This window comes from Eschrichtius robustus, chromosome 20 (genome assembly GCF_028021215.1).
Source record: "Eschrichtius robustus isolate mEscRob2 chromosome 20, mEscRob2.pri, whole genome shotgun sequence".
Taxonomy (NCBI): domain Eukaryota; kingdom Metazoa; phylum Chordata; class Mammalia; order Artiodactyla; family Eschrichtiidae; genus Eschrichtius; species Eschrichtius robustus.
In genome coordinates, this window is record NC_090843.1 from 21086316 (window position 1) to 21105540 (window position 19225).

Consider the following 19225-nt stretch of genomic DNA (forward strand, 5'->3'; position numbering starts at 1 on the left):
CGTCTTCGCGGTTTGCTTCTTCAACTGGTCCTCTCTTTAAAACCCAACTTAAGATGTCTTCGCAAGAATCCTGGTCTCAAGGCCTTTGTGGCACTAAAACTCTTCCATCCTTGACTCCAGGACCAAATGCAGGTTCTGTGGAGCCAGAGGCTTATACGCTTTGGGAGACCTCTTTAGGAATACAAAAACCACAAAATTAAGTATGAAAGTGAGCATTTATTTAGTTTGGGAAAAGAAACTACAGCACATTACTGCAGTGGAATCCTGGACATTGGTTTCCCTCCTTTTTGAGATCGTCCTGGATAATTTACCCGAAATGTTTCCTGATGGCAACCTGGCTTTGTCCTCCCACCGAGACTACCAATTCCAGCCTCTCCAGCACTCATTAGCTTCACGTTAAACCCTAGGCACTAAGTCCCACCCCTCTCCCCCCCACCCCCGCCGCCCCCTTTTCTCCCGTCCATAGGGACCATTCTCTGGCAGCTCTACTGAGCTCACACGCAGAGCTCTCCTCCTCTTCCTCTCTCTCCGTAAAAATCTGTCATATCACTGGTTCTGGGTGATGTGGAGAGCACTGCACGGGAGCCACGACACATGGCCTCTATCCTTACCTCCCCAGATGTCCCTGGAACACACAGGGCGTCAATTTTTCCATCTGTGAAATGGGGGCTTGGACAGAATTGTCCTGTGACCTCCCACATGAGGCTCCTCAGACTGGGAGGACGCCAGGAGGGCTCTGGGGACGCCGAGCCCTAATTTAAGTGCTACCCTACGACCCCCGCCTCCGTCCCCGCGATTTACGCAGGTGTTAGTTCCGCCTTTGCCGCTGTCTCCTGAGGGACCTGGCTGAAGCCAATCTCTTCTCTCAGAGTCTGAAGGGCACCCGTGAAACGGGCTTTCAAGTCCGCCTTGCCCTACTCGGCCCAGGTCCCGTGACGCTCGGTTTTGGAAATAAGTTTCCGCGGATCTCCCAAGCCCCCGACCTCTGCTCCTTAGCAATGCAGACGCCCCACCCCATGAGAAATCTCGCGAGAATCCCTAGCCGAACCGAAGTTGAGATGTTTGGCCTTTCTCAGGTTCCGTAGCTCGGAGTCGCAGCACCGGAACTAATGTTAACTGGTCGCGGCTGGGGAAGCCTTCGCGGTGGTGCAAGCGGAACCAAGGCCAGGAGGTCTCAGTAAGTAGTACCCGAGCCTGAGCGTCCCCCTTTAGTACCCTCCTCCGATTCCTTGAAGATCCTGGTGCCGCTCAGCAAGAGCGCCCAGGATTTCTGGATCCCCAGCTTTATGACTCAGGGGCTCCTGCCGAGTTTTCCCCTCCCAGGATTTCGATGCAATTCAGTGAATTCACCGCTGCCTCTGAGAAATGATAAAACCGAGATTTAGAGCACAGGCCCGAGGCGCCGTTTGCCAGGTCCTGTCCCCTCCCCCGGGTTCCTCTCGATCCGCACTGGGAACGCCATCCCTGCTCCAGGTCTCCCTCTCTGGGGTCCGAGTCCCCCCTACAGTCTTCGGCCTCAGACACATACCACTCAGTCACCCTCGCCTCGTCTCCCTGACTGTCCGCAGGCCTGGGCAGCATGGCCGTATTCCGGTCGGGCCTCCTGGTGTTGACAACGCCGCTGACCTCCCTGGCCCCTCGCCTGGCCCCCATCCTGACCTCGGCGGCCCGGTTGGTGAATCACACGCTTTATGTACACCTGCAACCGGGCATGAGCCTGGGGGGCCCGGCTCAGCCCCAGTCCAGCCCCGTGCAGGCCACGTTTGAAGTTATCGATTTCATCACGCACCTCTACGCTGGCGCCGACGTCCACAGGCACCTGGACGTTAGAATTCTGCTGACCAATATCCGAACCAAGAGCTTTCTCCCTCCCCTGACCAGCTCAGTCCAGAACCTGGCCCACCCGCCGGAAGTGGTGCTGACCGACTTCCAGACCCTGGATGGAAGCCAGTACAACCCAGCCAAGCAACAGCTAGAGCGTTATGCTACCAGTTGTTACAGCTGTTGTCCACAACTGTCTTCGGTGCTGCTATACCCCGATTATGGGCCTGGAGTTCTGCCCGTGGGGTCCCTGGACGTCCCCTTACCCTCCACCATCAGCCCAGCCTCCCCCGTGGGCAGGTCTGCCAAGCAGCCAGTGCGTGGCCACCAGCGCGGTGCTGTGGGTGGCACCTTTGACCGCCTGCACAATGCCCACAAGGTGTTGCTCAGCGTCGCATGCCTCCTGGCTCAGGAGCAGCTTGTGGTGGGAGTAGCAGACAAAGACCTGTTGAAGAGTGAGTGAGACTGAGTTAGGGCAGTCTTACCCTCCCCCCAGGCCAAGACTGAGGAAGGGTGGGGCCATCCGTTACTTCCCACCCCTCCCAAATGTCACAGAGCCTGGCACTCAGGTGGCACTGAGGGAATTTGGTTAAATGAATAAATGCAGCTTTCTAGGTGTGTGGTCTAGTCACCATTCAATCAGGATCTCCCAAATATGTAGCCAAGGAACCTGCACTTTTAAACATATTCTCCAGGTGATGAATCCTAAAGTTTGAGTCCCTGGGAATAAATGGATGAGTAAGATGTAGGTAGCAGTGCCATAGGCAGTCAGAGGAGCCTCTCAGAATTCTCTGGCTCTTGGAATTCTCCATCTGACTCTGATGCCTCCTGACACTGCTAGTTCTCTGCACACGCGCCAGCCCTTGCAGCACTATTGTGCTTGCCTGCTGCCTCCTCATAGCTCCCAGCTCCCCTCTGGAGATAGGATGCTTAGGGACACTCTCCCCTAAACTGGCCCACACTCTTCCTCCCCAGTAAAAAGATCTCACTGTTCTTCTGGGCTCCTTCCCCAGGCAAGTTGCTCCCTGAGCTGCTCCAACCGTACGCAGAACGCGTGGAACATCTGAGTGAGTTCCTGGTGGACATCAAGCCCTCCTTGACTTTTGATATCATCCCCCTGCTGGACCCCTATGGGCCCGCTGGCTCTGACCCCTCTCTGGAGTTCCTGGTGGTCAGCGAGGAGACCTACCGTGGGGGGATGGCCGTCAACCGCTTCCGCCTTGAGAATGTAACCCCTGAGGGAGACTGGCAGAGGGAGTGGATGGGGATGGGGAAGGCCACTGGGGGCTGTTGGAAGTACATGACCCCAGAGGAGGGAAGAGAGGGCTCAAGGTGGCGGGAAGAGGCAAGGAGGAACTTCCCAGCTTGCCCTCCGAGGCAAGCTTTACCTCTGGGTAGGCAAGGAAGGATAAGGCGATAGATCTGTCCTCATCTCACTCCTTCTCTCTCCTCACTCTTCCTTTGCCTCAGGACCTGGAGGAGCTCACCTTGTACCAGATCCAGCTGCTGAAGGACCTAAACCACAAGGAAAACGAAGAGGACAAAGTCAGCTCCTCCAGCTTCCGCCAACAAATGCTGGGAAACCTGCTCCGGCCTCCACACGTAAGCCTAACTCACCCCGCCTCCCACCCCTTCCCCCGGCATGGGTGGGCTGGGAATGCTGGAGAGGAGAGACTGAAGGGTTCAGCCTCAAACCTGAGTCTGGGGACCCTAGTAACTGTGAGGTTCCCTCTTATCTACCCGTAGAAGAGGCCAGAGCTCCCCCCAGGTTTCTACGTGATTGGGCTGACGGGCATCAGTGGCTCTGGGAAGAGCTCAGTAGCTCAGCGGCTGAAGGGCCTGGGGGCATATGTTATCGACAGTGACCACCTGGGCCACCGGGCCTATGCCCCGGGCGGTCCTGCCTACCAGCCGGTTGTGGAAGCCTTCGGAACAGGTAATAACTGGGGAGGGCTGGAGGTGGCCTGAAGTGAGGAGGTGGCCTGGCCTCCTTGCCCAATCCTCTGTCTCTGTCATCCAGATATTCTCCATAAAGATGGCATTATCAACAGGAAGGTCCTAGGGAGCCGGGTGTTTGGGAACAAGGTAAACACACACCTCTCCAAGGGCTCTGCAGCTGCTACTAGACCCAGAGGTTGGGACCCAGTGGACCTCTCTGGTCTGGCCCAGAATGCCAGTTTCCACTCAACTGTTCCTAACTACCTCCTCCCTCGGGCTGGCTCCGTCTCCTCCGGGGGAGGGTAAACTCTGCCCACCCCTTCCATTCCCTTTCTCAGAAGCAGCTGAAGATACTCACGGACATTATGTGGCCAGTTATCGCAAAGCTGGCCAGAGAGGAAATGGAGCAGGCTATGGCTGAGGGTGAGTGAGCAGCCCAGGGGAACAGCTGAGCAGAATCTACCCCGGGAGCTTCCCCACCCTAAATCAGACCATCCACTTTCCCTGGGATTGTGTTTCCTTGGCTCTCTGACTGGTAGCAAGTGGCAAGGTGCTGCTGGTAGTGACTGGGGTCTCCCCACAGGAAAGCATGTGTGCGTGATTGATGCCGCCATGCTGCTTGAAGCAGGCTGGCAGAACATGGTCCATGAGGTGTGGACCGTTGTCATCCCTGAGACTGAGGTATCTGGATCCCACCCCCCACTCTATCCCCATTGTAGCCCGCATCCTGCTCTGAACCAGTGGGCTGATGAATGCCTTGTCTGCCCAGGCTGTACGACGCATTGTGGAGAGGGATGGCCTGAGTGAGGATGCGGCTCAAAGCCGGCTGCAGAGCCAGATGAGTGGGCAGCAGCTTGTGGACCAGAGCCACGTGGTGCTGAGCACCTTGTGGGAGCCACATGTCACCCAGCGCCAGGTTGGTGCCCAGGGAAAGGCTGGGTTGTGGGGAGGGAGTCTCCAGTGGATGCTTGTATGACCCTGTCCTCTTTTCTTCCCAACATTCTGGCCTGTCCAAAGGTGGAGAAAGCCTGGGCCCTCCTGCAGAAGCGCATCTCCGAGGCACCATCAGGCCCATGACTGACAATGAGTTCTCTGTGGGGCCATACTGACCCCTGGAGCTGACAAGAGATCCGGTGATGACGGCGAATTGGGGCCTTGAAGCTCACCCTAGTTTGGGCCTAGAGGGCTCTGTGCTAAGCTGGGCAGGGCAGGGCTGGGCCTGCTGGACACAGGAAGCCTACCCAGCTTGCCAGTGTCTGGCCAACACTGAGAATGTGGCTCATGGGGGAGCAGGCCCCCTAGCGTTGTTCCATCCTCGCTCTTGCCCACACATCTGTGGCACCCATGGTGGGCTGGGGCCGGGGCAAACACTGAAACTTGTTACAGAATTAAAGGTGAACGTTGCCAGGTGCTGCCTGTATGGTGTTTACTTCCTGCTCCAATGCCTCTGGGTATCTTTGCGACCCTTTGGCCCAGGCCTGAGTTGGAAGCCAGGAATGCAGTGGTTAAGAGCGTGGCTTTTGAAGCTAGCCGGACTGAGACCAGTCTTGGCCCTATCACTGACTAGCTGTTTGCTTTTGGATACGTTCTGTACTTTGTAGGTACCTCAGTTTGCTTAGCTTACAAAGTAGCATGACTTGGCTAACAGGCTCTTTGAAAGCGTCAATTCCACAACTATCCTGCCAGACTCTGGGCTGGGCGTTGGAGGAGCATCCTGCAACAAGCCACGCGGGGCCTCTGGCCTCACAGAGGTTGCACCCCGGAGGGGTAGGACGAGGTGACCAAGACTGCAGGTCCGGGGAACTCGTCCCGGTCCTCGGGAGCTGGCTGGCCTCGGCAGTGCGCGCAACTCTGCGACACTGTGCGGACAAGCCTTTTGAGGGGACCCCGTTTCACCGAATGTGCTTCATGTCGCGGCAGCTGGGACGCCTGCCCTGAGGAAGGGCAGGGACGGGCGGGTAGGACGGCCCCAAGACCGCCGGTGTCAACGCCGCCACCAAGCCGGACTCCAGGTCTCCACCGGCCGCGGCAGGGGTGTCCGGGGGCGTTTTCCGGGTCGCGCATGCGCTGCCGCCCCGCCCCGCCCCCCGCCTCTGGGCCGCGGGTTGGTGGGTTTGGGTCACGTGGGCGCGCCTCGCCGCTTCCTCGCCGCAGGGGGCCAGCCCGCGGGCAGGTTTCCGGTTCGGTGGGTCGGAGATGACGGAGCCGGGCGCCTCTCCGGAGGACCCCTGGGTCAAGGCAAGCCCCGTGGGCGCGCACGCCGGCGAGGGGAGGGCGGGTCGGGCTCGTGCACGTAGGGGGTCCGGAAGACGAGGGGACTCCCTGAAGTCCCCAGAGCTACTCCCGCTCTCCGGGCCCCGGGGCTGCAGAGAAGACCGCTCTCACCCCGCGTGTGCCAAGGTGGGAAGACAACTGAGGCGTGTGCGCGTGGGTGTGAGGGGACGGGGCTGGAGGGCTGGGGGTGTGGAGTGGGCGGACGGCGTCCTGCCGAGGGGCGGCGCTCCCGCGGCCTAGCCAGGGGGAATCCTGCGGCTGCTCGCGCACCCCAGGTGTGTGTGTGTGTGTGTGTGTGTGTGTGTGTGAATCCTGCGGCTGCTCGCGCACCCCAGGTGTGTGTGTGTGTGTGTGTGTCTGTGGGAATCCTGCGGCTGCTCGCGCACCCCAGGTGTGTGTGTGTGTGTGTGTGTGTGTGTGTCTGTGGGAATCCTGCGGCTGCTCGCGCACCCCAGGTGTGTGTGTGTGTGTGTGTGTGTCTGTGGGAATCCTGCGGCTGCTCGCGCACCCCAGGTGTGTGTGTGTGTGTGTCTGTGGGAATCCTGCGGCTGCTCGCGCACCCCAGGTGTGTGTGTGTGTGTGTGTCTGTGGGAATCCTGCGGCTGCTCGCGCACCCCAGGTGTGTGTGTGTGTGTGTCTGTGGGAATCCTGCGGCTGCTCGCGCACCCCAGGTGTGTGTGTGTGTGTGTGTGTGTGTGTGTCTGTGGGAATCCTGCGGCTGCTCGCGCACCCCAGGTGTGTGTGTGTGTGTGTGTGTGTGTGTGTCTGTGGGAATCCTGCGGCTGCTCGCGCACCCCAGGTGTGTGTGTCTGTCTGGGGGAATCCTGCGGCTGCTCGCGCACCCCAGGTGTGTGTGTGTACACACGCGCGCAGGGGCGGAGGTCTGACGGGCTTCTCCCTTGCTCGGTGCCGCAGGTCGAGTATGCGTACAGCGACAATAGCCTGGACCCCGGTGAGTGCCTCCCCCACCGTCTTCAGCTCTGGAGGGACACTCCCACCTCAGCCCTATAGATTTAAGTGGCCTTGCCAGTCACACCTGAGCACAGTCCACTGCCCTTGAGCTGAGGGGGGCCTGAGCAGCGAGGGAGGAGGAGCTGGAGGACGGGGGCAGGAAGCATCCGAGGGTGACACCTAGTTCCCTATGTCCTGGAGCAGGGATGTGATGGAAGTAGTGACAGCTGGTCACTCACCATCATCACGCCCAGATGCCACTTTGTGAGCCAGGAGGTATCACTGCAGGTCTGTGGAGCAGTGTAGACACTAGAGACAGGAGCACTGTGGAATGGCACGACAGGAAGTGGGTGGCCCAGTATGGCTGGCTTTTGGGTTGAAGGGGAGAGGTCAGTATTTAAGGCCCAGGAAGCCATTATGCCCACAGGTGTCTGAGGGCCTAGCAGGGCCCCTCCCTCTATCCTACCCCTTAGTGATTGGGGCTTCTCTTTTCCAGGGCTTTTTGTAGAAAGCACCCGCAAGGGGAGTGTAGTGTCCAGAGCTAATAGCATCGGTTCCACCAGTGCCTCTTCTGTCCCCAACACAGGTAGGCAGCAACGTCCCCCCCACTCGGGGGAACCAGATATGCCTTCATTTTAGTATCTTTCCTAGACAGGGCAGCTCCAGCCATCCACGTGGAGGCGCTGGAACCCTAGTGCTAGAAGCAGGGTATCGCCATCTCTCACCTCATCTGGGATATTAGATTCTTGTATCTCTCTGCCATCTCTGGGTACCAGGTTCTTCTTCCCAGCTGGGAAAAAGTGGGCTAGATGGGCCCCACTGGGCCCCAGAATGACCTCTTCCTGCCCCCAACTCTGAGCGTAGATGACGAGGACAGCGATTACCACCAGGAATCCTACAAGGAGTCCTACAAGGACCGGCGGCGGCGAGCACACACTCAGGCTGAGCAGAAGAGGAGGGATGCCATCAAGGTGATTGGGGAGGCCTGCACCTCAGCCAGCGCAGGAGGGCGCTGCACACTTCAGATCCACTCTGCCCTGACCCCGTCAGGCAGTCCCAAGCAGGCTTGGGGGCAGCTAGTCTAGGCCCTGGACATGAACTTCTCCCTCCTTCCCACCCCCCTTTGAGTGAGTGAGCATGGAACTTGGTATCATGGAGGAAAAACTTTGTGCCCATTTGCCTTAACCCCTCAGTTAAGGAACCCATGTCCCCTGCTCTCTCCACAGAGAGGCTATGATGACCTACAGACCATCGTTCCCACCTGCCAGCAGCAGGACTTCTCCATTGGCTCCCAAAAGCTCAGCAAGGCCATCGTTCTGCAGAAGAGTATGGCCAGGAGAGCAGTGGAGGGCTTGGAGCCAAGGGGGCTGTGAAGGCTAGCGCCTCAGAGCCGCTTTTGGCCTGTCCCTGGTGGGGTGGTTGTAACAGGAGAGGTGGGGTCTGGGGGAAGGGGAAACACAATCAGCCTGGTCCTTCTGGTTGTGCCCACCCCCTCTTCCCTCCCCCACTCCAGCCATTGACTACATCCAGTTTTTGCACAAGGAGAAGAAAAAGCAGGAGGAGGAGGTATCCACGCTACGCAAGGACGTCATGGCCCTAAAGATCATGAAAGTGTAAGGGGGGTGCTGGGCTGGGGGAACCAGGGCTTCTGGTTCTGAGGGGACTCTGAGGCCTCTTCAGTTCACGCCCTTCCCTTTGTTCAAAGGCCACGTCAGATAATATTCTCACTCATGTGGTAGGCAGGACTCTATCCCAACTGTAGCAGATACTCTGGAAACGCCTGTGGGATTAATGAAGGGAAGGTTGGAGAGGGTGGGTCACCACTTCTGACCTAGAAGCAATATCTAGCTGATGTTGAATACCTCCCCAAGGCTCTCTGGGAATCTCCTTCCCAGGGGAGTACGTAGGGTAGCGCTGTTATTCTTCCTGGGCCGGTAGAGCTGCTGCAGCCCCTTAGGCCTGGCCTGTTCGCTTTCAGGAACTATGAGCAGATTGTGAAGGCACACCAGGACAACCCCCATGAGGGGGAGGACCAGGTCTCTGACCAGGTGAAGTTCAATGTGTTTCAAGGCATCATGGACTCCCTCTTCCAGTCCTTCAATGCCTCTATCTCCGTGGCCAGCTTCCAGGAGCTGTCGGCCTGTGTCTTCAGCTGGATTGAGGAGCACTGTAAGCCTCAGGTATGGGGCAGCAGTGGACACGGGGTTGGGGGGTCTTCCCTCAGGCACAGTGGCCCAAGCCATTGTTTGTTCAGAGAGACAGGGTAGCAGGTTTTAGGTTTCTTGAGGATATTTCTACAACTTTCAGTATTCTTGTTTCCCCCTTTGCTTTCTAGCCCAGTTTTTCCTGTTAAGGTTTCATTTGGCAAGAAGGATTTGAGCACTCACTAATGCAAGGCCTAGCTCTTGGCCTTTGTTTCGCCCACATAGTGGCAAGTAATGGCAGCCTCAGGCACTCCTCCTCGGCCGCCCAGCACGTAAGCCCTGATCACTTGCTGCACACTTACTTGGGGTTTTTGGAAAGATTCCTGGCCCCCACCCCCAGGCCCACTAAAGTAGCTTTCCATGGGGTTTCTAATTATTATTTGTAATGGAGAGTGTGTTAATGGTTGCACTGAGTCTTCCATTTTTGAGGCCTGGTTGCTTTTTCTGAGGCTTGACTTGTATCGGAGATTCTCACTTTTTTGTTTCCCAACATTTTTTTAAATGTAGTTTTTAAAAGTTACACTGCATTTACAGTTATTACAAAAAACATTGGCTACATTCCCCATGTTGTACAATACTTCCTTGCAGCCTTACACCCAGTAGTTTGTACCTCCCACTCCCCAACCCCAATATTGCCCCTCAGCCCCACCCCCCACTGGTAACCACTAGTTTGTTCTCTGTATCTGTGAGTCTGCTGCTTTTTTGTTATATTCACTAGTTTGTTGTATTTTTTTAGTTTCCACATATAAGTAATGTCATACACTTATATGTGGAATCTTTCTCTGACTTATTTCACTTAGTATAGTCCATCCATGTTGCTGCAGATGGCAAAATTTCATTTTTCTTTTTGGCTGAGGAGTATTCCATTGTGTGTGTGTGTGTGTGTGTGTGTGTGTGTGTATACTACATCTTCTTTATCCATTCATCTCGGTTTTTTGCAGGGTTTTTTTGGTACTTTTAAAAATTTTATTGAAGTACAGTTGATTTACAGTGTTGTGTTAATTTCTGCCATACAGGAAAGTGACTGAGTTTTATATATTCTTTTTCATATTCTTTTCCATTATGGTTTGTCACAAGATATTCAATATAGTTCCCTGTGCTCTACAGTGGGATCTTGTTGTTTATGCATCCATCCTATATACAGAAGTTTGCCTCTGCTAATCCCAAACTCCCACTCCTTCCCTTCCCTACCTCCCCAACCCCCGCAGCCTCAAGGCTGTTCTCTGTGTCTGAGAGTCTGTTTCTGTTTCGTAGAGATGTTGATTTGTGTCATACTTAGATTCCACATATAAGTGATATCATATGGTATTTGTTTTTCTCTTTCTGACCTACTTTGCTTAGTATGATAATCTCTAGGTCCATCCATGTTGCTTCAAATGGCATTATTTCATTCTTTTTTTTATGGCTGAGTAATATTACATTGTATATATATACACCACATTTTCTTTATCCATTCACCTGTTGCTGGATGCTGAGGTTGCTTCCGTATCTTGGCAGTTGTAAATAATGCTGCTGGAACATTGGGTTGTGTATATCTTTTCAAATTAGTGTTTCTGGTTTTTTTGGATATATACCTGGGAGTGGAATTGCTGGATCATATGGTAGCTCTATTTTTAGTTTTTTGAGAAACCTCCATACTGTTTTCCACAGTGGCTGCACCAGTTTACATTCCTACCAACAGGGTGCAAGGGTCCCCTTTCCTCCATATCCCCACCAACGTTTGTTATTTGTGTTCTTTTTGATGATCGCCATTCTCACAGACGTGAGGTGATATCTCATTGAGGTTTTTTTTTTTCTAGCTGCGCTGGGTCCATTGCAGCATGCGGGTTCTTCTTCATTGCAGCGCATGGGCTCAAGCTCACGGGCTCAGTAGTTGTGGCGCTTGGGCTTAGTTGCCCTGTGGCATGTGGGATCTTAGTTCCCCGACCAGATCTTACCCGCGTCCTCTGCATTGGAAGGCGGATTCTTAACCACTGGACCGTCAGGGAAGTCCCTCATTGTGGTTTTGATTTGCATTTCTCTGATGATTAGCGATGTTGAGCATCTTTTCTTGTGCCTGTTGGCCATCTGCATTTCCTCTTTGGAAAAATGTCTATTCAGTTCTGCCCATTTTAATCGGGTTGTTTTTTGTTTTTTGGCCACACCATGTGGCTCGCGGGATCTTAAGTTCCCCAACCAGGGATAGAACCCGGGCCACGGCAGTGAAAGTGCCGCGTCCTAACCACTGGACTGCCAGGGAATTCCTTGGTTATTTTCTTGTTGTTGAGTTGTATGAGCTGTTTATATATGTTGGATATTAACCCCTTATCAGTCATATCATTTGCCAGTATTTTCTCCCATTCAGTAGATTGTCCTTTCGTTTTGTCAATGGTTTCCTTTGCAGTGCAAAAGCTTTTAAGTTTAATTAGGTCCCATTTGTTTATTTTCACTTTTATTTCCTTTAGGAGATGGATCCAAAAAATATTGCTGCAGTTTATGTCCTGAGTGTTCTGCATATGTTTCCCTTTAGGAGTTTTATAGTATCCAGTCTTACATTTAGATCTTTAATCTATTATACTTTTGTATATGGTGTGAGAAAATGGTCTAATTTCATTCTTTTACATGTAGCTGTCCAGTTTTCCCAGCACCACTTAGTGAACAGGCTTTTTCTCCATTGTATTTTCTTGCCTCCTTTGTTGTAGATGAATTGACCATGAGTGTGTGGGTTTATTTCTGAGCTCTGTATTCTGTTCCATTGATCTCTGTGTTTTTGTGCCAGTACCATACTGTTTTTTTTGGTTTTTTTAATTTTATTTATTTTTGGCTGCTTTGGGTCTTTGTTGCTGCGCGTGGGCTTTCTCTAGTTGCGGTGAGCGGGGGCTACTCTTCATTGCGGTGTGCGGGCTTCTCATTGCGGTGGCTTCCCTTGTTGCGGAGCATGGGTTCTAGGCGCGCAGGCTTCAGGAGTTGTGGCACACAGGCTCAGTAGTTGTGGCTCACGGGCTCTAGAGCGCAGGCTCACTAGTTGTGGCACACGGGCTTAGTTGCTCTGCAGCATGTGGGATCTTCCTGGACCAGGGATCGAACCTGTGTCCCCTGCATTGGCAGGTGGATTCTTAACCACTGTGCCACCAGGGAAGCCCACCATACTGTTTTGATTACTGTAGCTTTGTAGTATAGTCTGAAGCCAGGGAGCATGATACCTCCAGCTCTGTTCTTCTTTCTCAAGATTATATTGCCTATTTGGGTTCTTTTGTCTTTCCATACAAATTTTAAAATTATTTGTTCTAGTTCTGTGAAAAATGCCATTGGTATTTTGACAGGGATCGCAATGAATCTGTAGATTGCCTTGGGTAGTATGGTCGTTGTAACAATATCGATTCTTCCAATCAAAGAACATGGTATATCTTTCTATCTGTTTGTGTCATCTTCAATTTCTATCAGAGTACAGGTCTTTTACCTCCTTAGGTAGGTTTATTCCTAGGTATTTTATTCTTTTTAATGTGATGGTAAATGGGATTTTTTCTTAATTTTTCTTTGATACTTAAATGCAAGAGATTTCTGTACATTAATTTTATACCCTGCAACTTTACCAGATTCGTTGCTGAGCTTTAGTAGTTTTCTGCTGGCATCTTTAGGACTTTCCATGTTTAGTATTGTGTCATCTGCAAACAGTGATATTTTATTTCTTCCTTTCCAATTTGGATTCCTTTTTTTTTTTTTTCCTTTTTCTTTTTCTGGATTCCTTTTATTTCTTCTTCTCTGATTGCCATGGCTAGGGCTTCCAAAACTATGTTGAATAAAAGTGGTGAAAGTGGGCATCCTTGTCTTGTTTCTGATCTTAGAGGAAATGCTTTCAGCTGAAAGCATGTCCCAACAACATTTTTATTGTGAAACACTGTAAACATACTGCAGCACTGAGAGAATTTTATAATGAACACTCATATATCACCCACCTAAAGTTTATCATTAACCTTTTTTGTATTTGCTTTATCACATAGTAATGCATCTCTCCATCCCTGACTGACTGACTCCATCCTGTTTTGGGGGCATTTGCAAACTGTAGACATCAGTGCTTCCCAGGTTTTTTGTTTTAACTGTATTCTAAAGAGCACACCTGGCTCAGGCAGGCGTCACTGAGCGGCTCTCTGCCCTCGCTGAGCGGCTCTCTGCCCTCCATGAGCGTGATCTCTCTCTTTCTCTGCTGCCCCTACCAGACCCTACGGGAGATTGTGATTGGTGTTCTACATCAATTGAAGAACCAGCTTTACTGACCAGCTCTTGGAACCTGCAGAACAGCCAGCAAGAGGCCTTGAGTCTCCTACCTGGCCGTGGAGCCACTGGGCTTATGAGATTGGACTGTGACACTGCACACCAGTCAGCTGCTTTCTCCTCAGTGTTTGGCTCCCCAGCTCCCCCCTCCCCCTCGGCCCCATCTTCAGTGGGGCTGGGGAGGGGGGAGGGTTATTATGAAAGCTTTGATTAATTTATTATACTGACCATAGATCTCAAACCTACCTAGTCTTTCCCCCTCCCCATAGAAGTCCTCGGGATGGGGTCTGCTCTGGGAACCCTAAAAAGCTCCTGGCCTCTCCCTTTTTCTAAGCCTCAGATTTCTGCTCACGTTTGGTAACTACTGTTTGCCTGTTTTGGTCTCTCTGCCAACATTTAGCCCAAGTTTGGCCATTTTGGCAGTAGTTGGATGGGAAGAAAGGAGTAAGAGAAAATACTCTCACAGCCTTGAAGGGTGAAAGGTGGCGTCATGCCTAGGCTAGGGCTGCCTGGTCAGCCCGAGGTGAGGCCAGAGCTTTCTCTGGCCAGCTCAGGGCAGGGCTGCCAGGTTCCTGCCCTTGCCCTCTACTCTGGGTGGTAGAGGGAAGCAACCTCCTCACCCACTCCTGCCCTCTTGTGTCCCCACAGGCAGTAGCACTGCACAGCAAAGTCGAATGTGACACAACACTACGTATTAAATTTTTTAATTTTTCTAAACACCAACAATGCAATTTTGCTAAAGTTACAATTTTGGAAAATTGGCCTCAAGACCACTCCCAGGCTTTCTGTCAGGTGTATCTGGGTCTCTACCATCTCAGGGCTGCCTGTATTTCTCCCAGGACTTGGGGTGGGGTGAAGGTGGGTAGAGAAGATTTTCTAAAGGTCTCCTGGAGTGTAGAGCCCAGGAGAGTCCTGGGTGAGGCCCTGGGCTCCTTGAATGCTGTGTATAGTAGCCTCTCTCTGCCCTTGTCCCCCAAGCTCTCTTTTGCCTTCCTCAGGTTTGATATCTGGGAGGTTTGATTATCCAGAGGAAATTAAATATTTTTATATCAAATTATATTACAATAAATATTGCCAAACGCTTTCCTTTTGCATTGTTCCCCATCTAACTGTTAAGTTCAGGCAGTCAAAATGTGGGCAATGAAATGAGTGAAACCATCCTCCCCGGGCCACCAGTGCTCCACCCAGCACTTTGGTGTGTGCTCAAAAGTGGCCAGCAGCAGCAACAACAACAAAGCTGACCTAAACAAGGCAGCCAGGCCAGGACATCTCCGTTCCCAGGCCTGCCGGAGGGCCTCAGGGATCTGGGAGCTTGAGGTTGTAATCTTCATCTGTCTCTATCCCAACTTCCTCCTGGGGGGGCAGCGAGACAAATGAATGAGACCTCCCTGGACTCAAGCCCCAGGGGAGCAAGGAAGGGAGAACACCACTTACAAAAAACTGCTTCTTGCTCTTGGGGTATCCTTCAAGGATTGCATCAGACAGCTCTGTTGCCTGACAAGAAACAAAACCGCCCCCTTTCAGATGGGCAGTACTCGGCATGCGTGACGGGTCCATGATACGGGGCAGCTGTTTCCCCGGTGGCTGCCATCGTCCAGGGCCTGCCTAGAGTTCCCCCGCACTTACCATCCTCTTGCGCTTCCTCCACTCCTTGCAGTACCTCTGCCTCTCTCTGTACACCTAGACAGGGAAACAGGTTCTTCTGACACCCTCAGCCCCACAGCAGCTGCTGGGGTCAACCCTCCTCACTTTGAACCTGCACAGGCAGCCCTCCCTGCTCCCCACTCCCTCCCCACCCACCTGCTCTTTCTCTTCTGGAGTCACGTGGTTGGTGGCCGCTTTGATGGTCTTCAGTCTCTCTGTGTAGCCAGCACATTCCTTCTTTAACTCCTGGATCTCTTTCTGCATCTCCGGTGTGGTCAGGGCACTAGTTAACTCCTTCAGCTCTAAAACCACATCCCCCGGAGAGGTCACTGGCTACCCTGAGGTAGAAGACCAGGCCTCCACCTTGCTCTGGGCTCTACACACAGGGTCCAGAATGGGTCCCGTATTCTGGAAATCCTCAAGAGATTAAGGCTTACAGAATTGTCAGTTTATTCTAGTTTTCTTTCCTTCCCCATCTACACAGTTGAGGGGAATGAGTTTGAGTAGACTGTTAGCTGTAGTCAGTTAAAGAAGCAGAGTAAAGGGAAGTGTGGGAACTGTATACTGATACAGTAGGGAAGGCAAATACCTGTCTTGCCCATTTGTCTTCAAGAGCCGTTAGTTGTTAGACACTGATTTTAAGGTAATGCCTATGGCAGCCCAGCAAAGGGATCTTGGCTGCAAGAAGACAACACTGCAGTCAACAAACGCTTCACTTGGTAATTCCTGACCTCAGACTGACCCGACCCTGACACTAGGGGTACCTTCTGGGGGTTGCCCAGTCCTACCAGCCTCTGTGTGGCGGCAGCTCTGCTGCAAGCTCTGCACCTTAGCAGTGAGGGCCACGATTCTGGCATCCAGGGCTTGGAGGTCAGCATCACTAACCATGTCAAATTGTTCCTGCCAGAGACAAAAGGAAGAATAGAAGCAGGCTGATGGGAGAAACAAGAAGGGAACCCACATTTGGGAGGGCAACATTCATACACACTCGAGAATCTGGGACTCCTCAACCCTCCAGAGGGCCTGGGAAGATAGTGAGAGGGTACTTTTGAGCATTCACTTTAGTACCAGTCCACTCAAAAAAAGCTGTAAAAGAACAAGTTGAAACCTGATACTTGTCCTCAAGGGGTTTCGAGGTGCAGGATACTGAATAATAGGACAGGAATATCTTTCAGGTTACTGGCAAAACCACTCACTGGGCTGAAGGAGTAAAGGAACATTCGTCTCAAGGTGATGATACCTAATTATGGGCTTCCACAATAGGAAGAAATCTGGACAGGTGAAGAGGCATGGTGGGAGGTATTTAGATAAAGGATACCAGTGAAGTCTGAGGAACCCCTCCCATGAGACCACAGCTAGAAAAGGCCTGTGCTGGGGCTCAGTGGGGTCTTGTCAGTGGTGATGGGAAGCAGAATGGAAAGGATGGGAATACCAGCCCGGGCAGTTTGGACTCTACATTCAGGTGAGGTAAACCATTAGGGCAGGAGGCAGCAAACTACAACCTGCAGGCCAAATCCTGCCAGATGCATGTTTTTGAAAAAAATTTTTGGAAACGTAGCCACATCCACTTGCTCACATATCGTCCATGGCTGGTTTTGCTCTACAGTGGCAGACTTGAGTACTAGTGACAGTTGTGTAACTGGGACAAGAGACCATCTGACCTGCAAAGCATAAAAATATTAACTGTCTGGCCCTTTGCAGAAAAAAAAAAAAATCTGCCAACTTCTTTAAGGGATCTTCAATAGAGCAGTAATATAATGAAACCTATTTTAGGATAATTAGCCTTGACGGTGGATGTTAAATCCTGTGGGGTTACTGAGTAAAGGAAGATGAGAAATGGGGTCTGCCCCAGAACAGCTTCAGTTTTGTGAGGGAGACAAGTGATAAGTCAATTACAATAGAGTATGCCTCAAAAGAGGTAAGTGCCCGAAGAAGGCAGTTAGCTCATAGCATTCAGGGAAGGTTTCTGGAGGTGATGCCTGCGTGAAATCCTAAGGGATGAGTAAGAGTTAGCCGGGCGAAGAGAAAGAAGGGACTCAAAAACTCTGAGCAGAGGAAGGAAAATGAGCAAAGGCCACAGGAGTAAAACTAGACCATCTAAATGGTCTAGTATTGATGGAGAAATAACAGGGACAGGAGAGGCTAGAGGCAGGCTGGGGCCAGGTCTCCAAGTGCCTTTTATCTGTTCTAGGGAGCACTAGACTTTTCAGTAGGGAAATGGCATGACTAGATTTGTATGTACATAGATTATTCTGGCTGCAATGTTTAAGATATGTTTAAGGAGGCCAAGAGTTAGGAGGATATTGCAATAGATGAGGAGTACCTGAACTAGAGCAGTGGTGGCAGCTGGAGAAGGAGAGGATGGATTCAAGAAGAGGAAAACAACTGGACTTGATGGCTGACTAGGCATGTGAAATAAGGGAAGTTAAGAATGATTCCCTGGGACTTCCCTGGTGGCGCAGTGGTTAAGAATCTGCCTAACAATGCAAGGGACACAGGTTTGATCCCTGGTCCAGGAAGATCCCACATGCCACAGAGCAACTAAGCCCGTGCGCCACAACTATTGAGCCTGCGCTCTAGAGCCCGTGAGCCACAACTACTGAGCCTACGTGCTGCAACTACTTAAGTCCACGCACCTAGAGCCTGTGCTCCGCAACAAGAGAAGCCACCGCAATGAGAAGCCCACACACCGCAACGAAGAGTAGCCCCCACTCGCCGCAACTAGAGAAAGCCCGCACGCAGCACGCAGCAACGAAGACCCAACGCAGAAATAAATAAACGAATGAATGAATGACTCCAGGGACTTCCCTGGTGGTCCAGTGGTTAAGAATCCGCCTTCCAATGCAGGGGATGGGGGTTCGATCCCTGGTCGGGGAACTAAGATCCCTCGTGCGGGGGGGCGAGGGGCAATTAAGCCCCCCACCGCAACTAAGACCCAATGCAGCCAAAATAAACAAATTAAAAAAAAAAAAGAATGACTCCCCAGTCTCTGGCCTGGGTGAAGAGCGATTCCATTAAGGGAGAAGAATACAAGAGGAACCAGTTTAGGGGAGAGATGAGGCATTCTACTTTGGCAATATTGATTCTGAACGGCTTGAAAGGCATCCAGGTTGGGGGGGTCTGGGCTGGAGATAAAAAGTTAATGTCACATGTGTTTACGGAAGAGGGTGGAGACAGAAGGAAAATAATTTGGCAGACGGTGGTTCTCATCTAGATGATTGGGAATAAGAACTTCCAAGGATAAATGGACCTCGATAGCAACAACTCAGGATCTTCTGTCCTCTATCATATTTCAAGTCTGGAAATCTCGTGAAGTTTGGATGACAGCAAAGGGAGTCCGCACTTTGACATAAAGGCTGGCTGGGACCCTTTTAATGGCCTAAGACTGGTGAATTTCACAGGATGCTTCAATTCTCCCAAAGAGAGTTCATACCAGGGACTGATTCACCTAATGACGGACTCTCACACACGTGCTAATCTGCGCGTTTCCCTCACCTGGTCAGCAAAGTATATCTTCTGCTTGCCGTACATCTTCTCTTTGATCTTGCCTTGTTGGGCCAGCTGGTCCAGCGCCTTCACCACCGCCTGGCAGAGGGGAGGGGGCGGAGAAGTCGGGGGAGTGACTACGGGCCCGGGCTGGGGAATGTCACCAATGATGCGGGAAGCGCCCGAAGAGCCTTAGGAAGGCCAAGCCTAGAATGGCAGCCTCGGGAGGGGAGGAACCCAGGCTGATTCGAGGGGTCCCAGGGGAGGAATCCCAGGAGAGGGTCCTCACCGCCTTGCCCAGTCCGTGTTCCCGCTGCAGGTTCCCGAACACGTCCTGGGCGCTGTAGGGCCGGTTCTGCTCCTGTAGGTACCTCAGCAGGATCCCGGAGGCTACGGAGAGAGACGAGGCAGGGAGAGGCTCCCTCAGCCGACCCCTGCCCGCCCTCCTCCGAGGTCTCCCGGCGCCCACGGCCGTTACCTCCCGCCACGGCTTCCGCCCGGCCTTTACTCATGTCCTTTACCGCCACCAAACTCCGAAAGCCGGAAGTTGCAGTTGCTCGGGGCAACGACTCCTTCCGGCGATGTACAGGGCTGGCCTCAAGTGGTGATTGGCGGAGGGAAGCTTTCGCGAGAAGCGAAGCAGCCCTTCCCGGACA

General features: G+C 52.4%; 3 protein-coding genes across 7 annotated transcripts; 2 read left to right on the top strand and 1 right to left on the bottom strand.

Annotated features, from left to right (window-relative positions):
• The first annotated feature begins 1087 nt into the window (after positions 1 to 1087).
• Positions 1088 to 5169, top strand: COASY (Coenzyme A synthase). 2 transcript variants are annotated; one of them, XM_068531303.1, is made up of 10 exons: positions 1088 to 1177; positions 1569 to 2276; positions 2835 to 3049; positions 3292 to 3423; positions 3568 to 3757; positions 3842 to 3906; positions 4098 to 4182; positions 4343 to 4440; positions 4529 to 4675; positions 4777 to 5169. In XM_068531303.1, exons 2-10 carry the CDS (start codon positions 1580 to 1582, stop codon positions 4834 to 4836), a joined length of 1689 nt encoding a protein of 562 aa, XP_068387404.1. In that variant the 5' UTR covers positions 1088 to 1177; positions 1569 to 1579; the 3' UTR covers positions 4837 to 5169. The 2 variants fall into 2 exon arrangements, with proteins under 2 accessions (XP_068387404.1, XP_068387405.1); XM_068531304.1 differs by lacking the exons at positions 4343 to 4440; positions 4777 to 5169 and having other exon boundaries at positions 4479 to 4615.
• A 743-nt stretch (positions 5170 to 5912) lies between these two features.
• Positions 5913 to 14522, top strand: MLX (MAX dimerization protein MLX). Of its 4 annotated transcripts, none has more exons than XM_068530568.1 (8): positions 5913 to 5997; positions 6949 to 6985; positions 7481 to 7570; positions 7849 to 7955; positions 8211 to 8310; positions 8498 to 8597; positions 8963 to 9164; positions 13385 to 14522. In XM_068530568.1, exons 1-8 carry the CDS (start codon positions 5956 to 5958, stop codon positions 13439 to 13441), a joined length of 735 nt encoding a protein of 244 aa, XP_068386669.1. In that variant the 5' UTR covers positions 5913 to 5955; the 3' UTR covers positions 13442 to 14522. The 4 variants fall into 4 exon arrangements, with proteins under 4 accessions (XP_068386669.1, XP_068386670.1, XP_068386667.1 ...); XM_068530566.1 differs by having other exon boundaries at positions 5915 to 6159; XM_068530569.1 differs by lacking the exon at positions 7481 to 7570.
• PSMC3IP (PSMC3 interacting protein) lies at positions 14128 to 19100 on the bottom strand. Its single transcript, XM_068530570.1, has 8 exons — positions 19048 to 19100; positions 18859 to 18959; positions 18579 to 18668; positions 15872 to 15983; positions 15240 to 15385; positions 15066 to 15119; positions 14874 to 14933; positions 14128 to 14792 (listed from the first exon to the last, which is right to left on the bottom strand). The coding sequence occupies exons 1-8, from the start codon at positions 19079 to 19081 to the stop codon at positions 14736 to 14738; spliced, it is 654 nt and encodes a 217-aa protein (XP_068386671.1). The 5' UTR covers positions 19082 to 19100; the 3' UTR covers positions 14128 to 14735.
• Between the last annotated feature and the right edge of the window lie 125 nt (positions 19101 to 19225).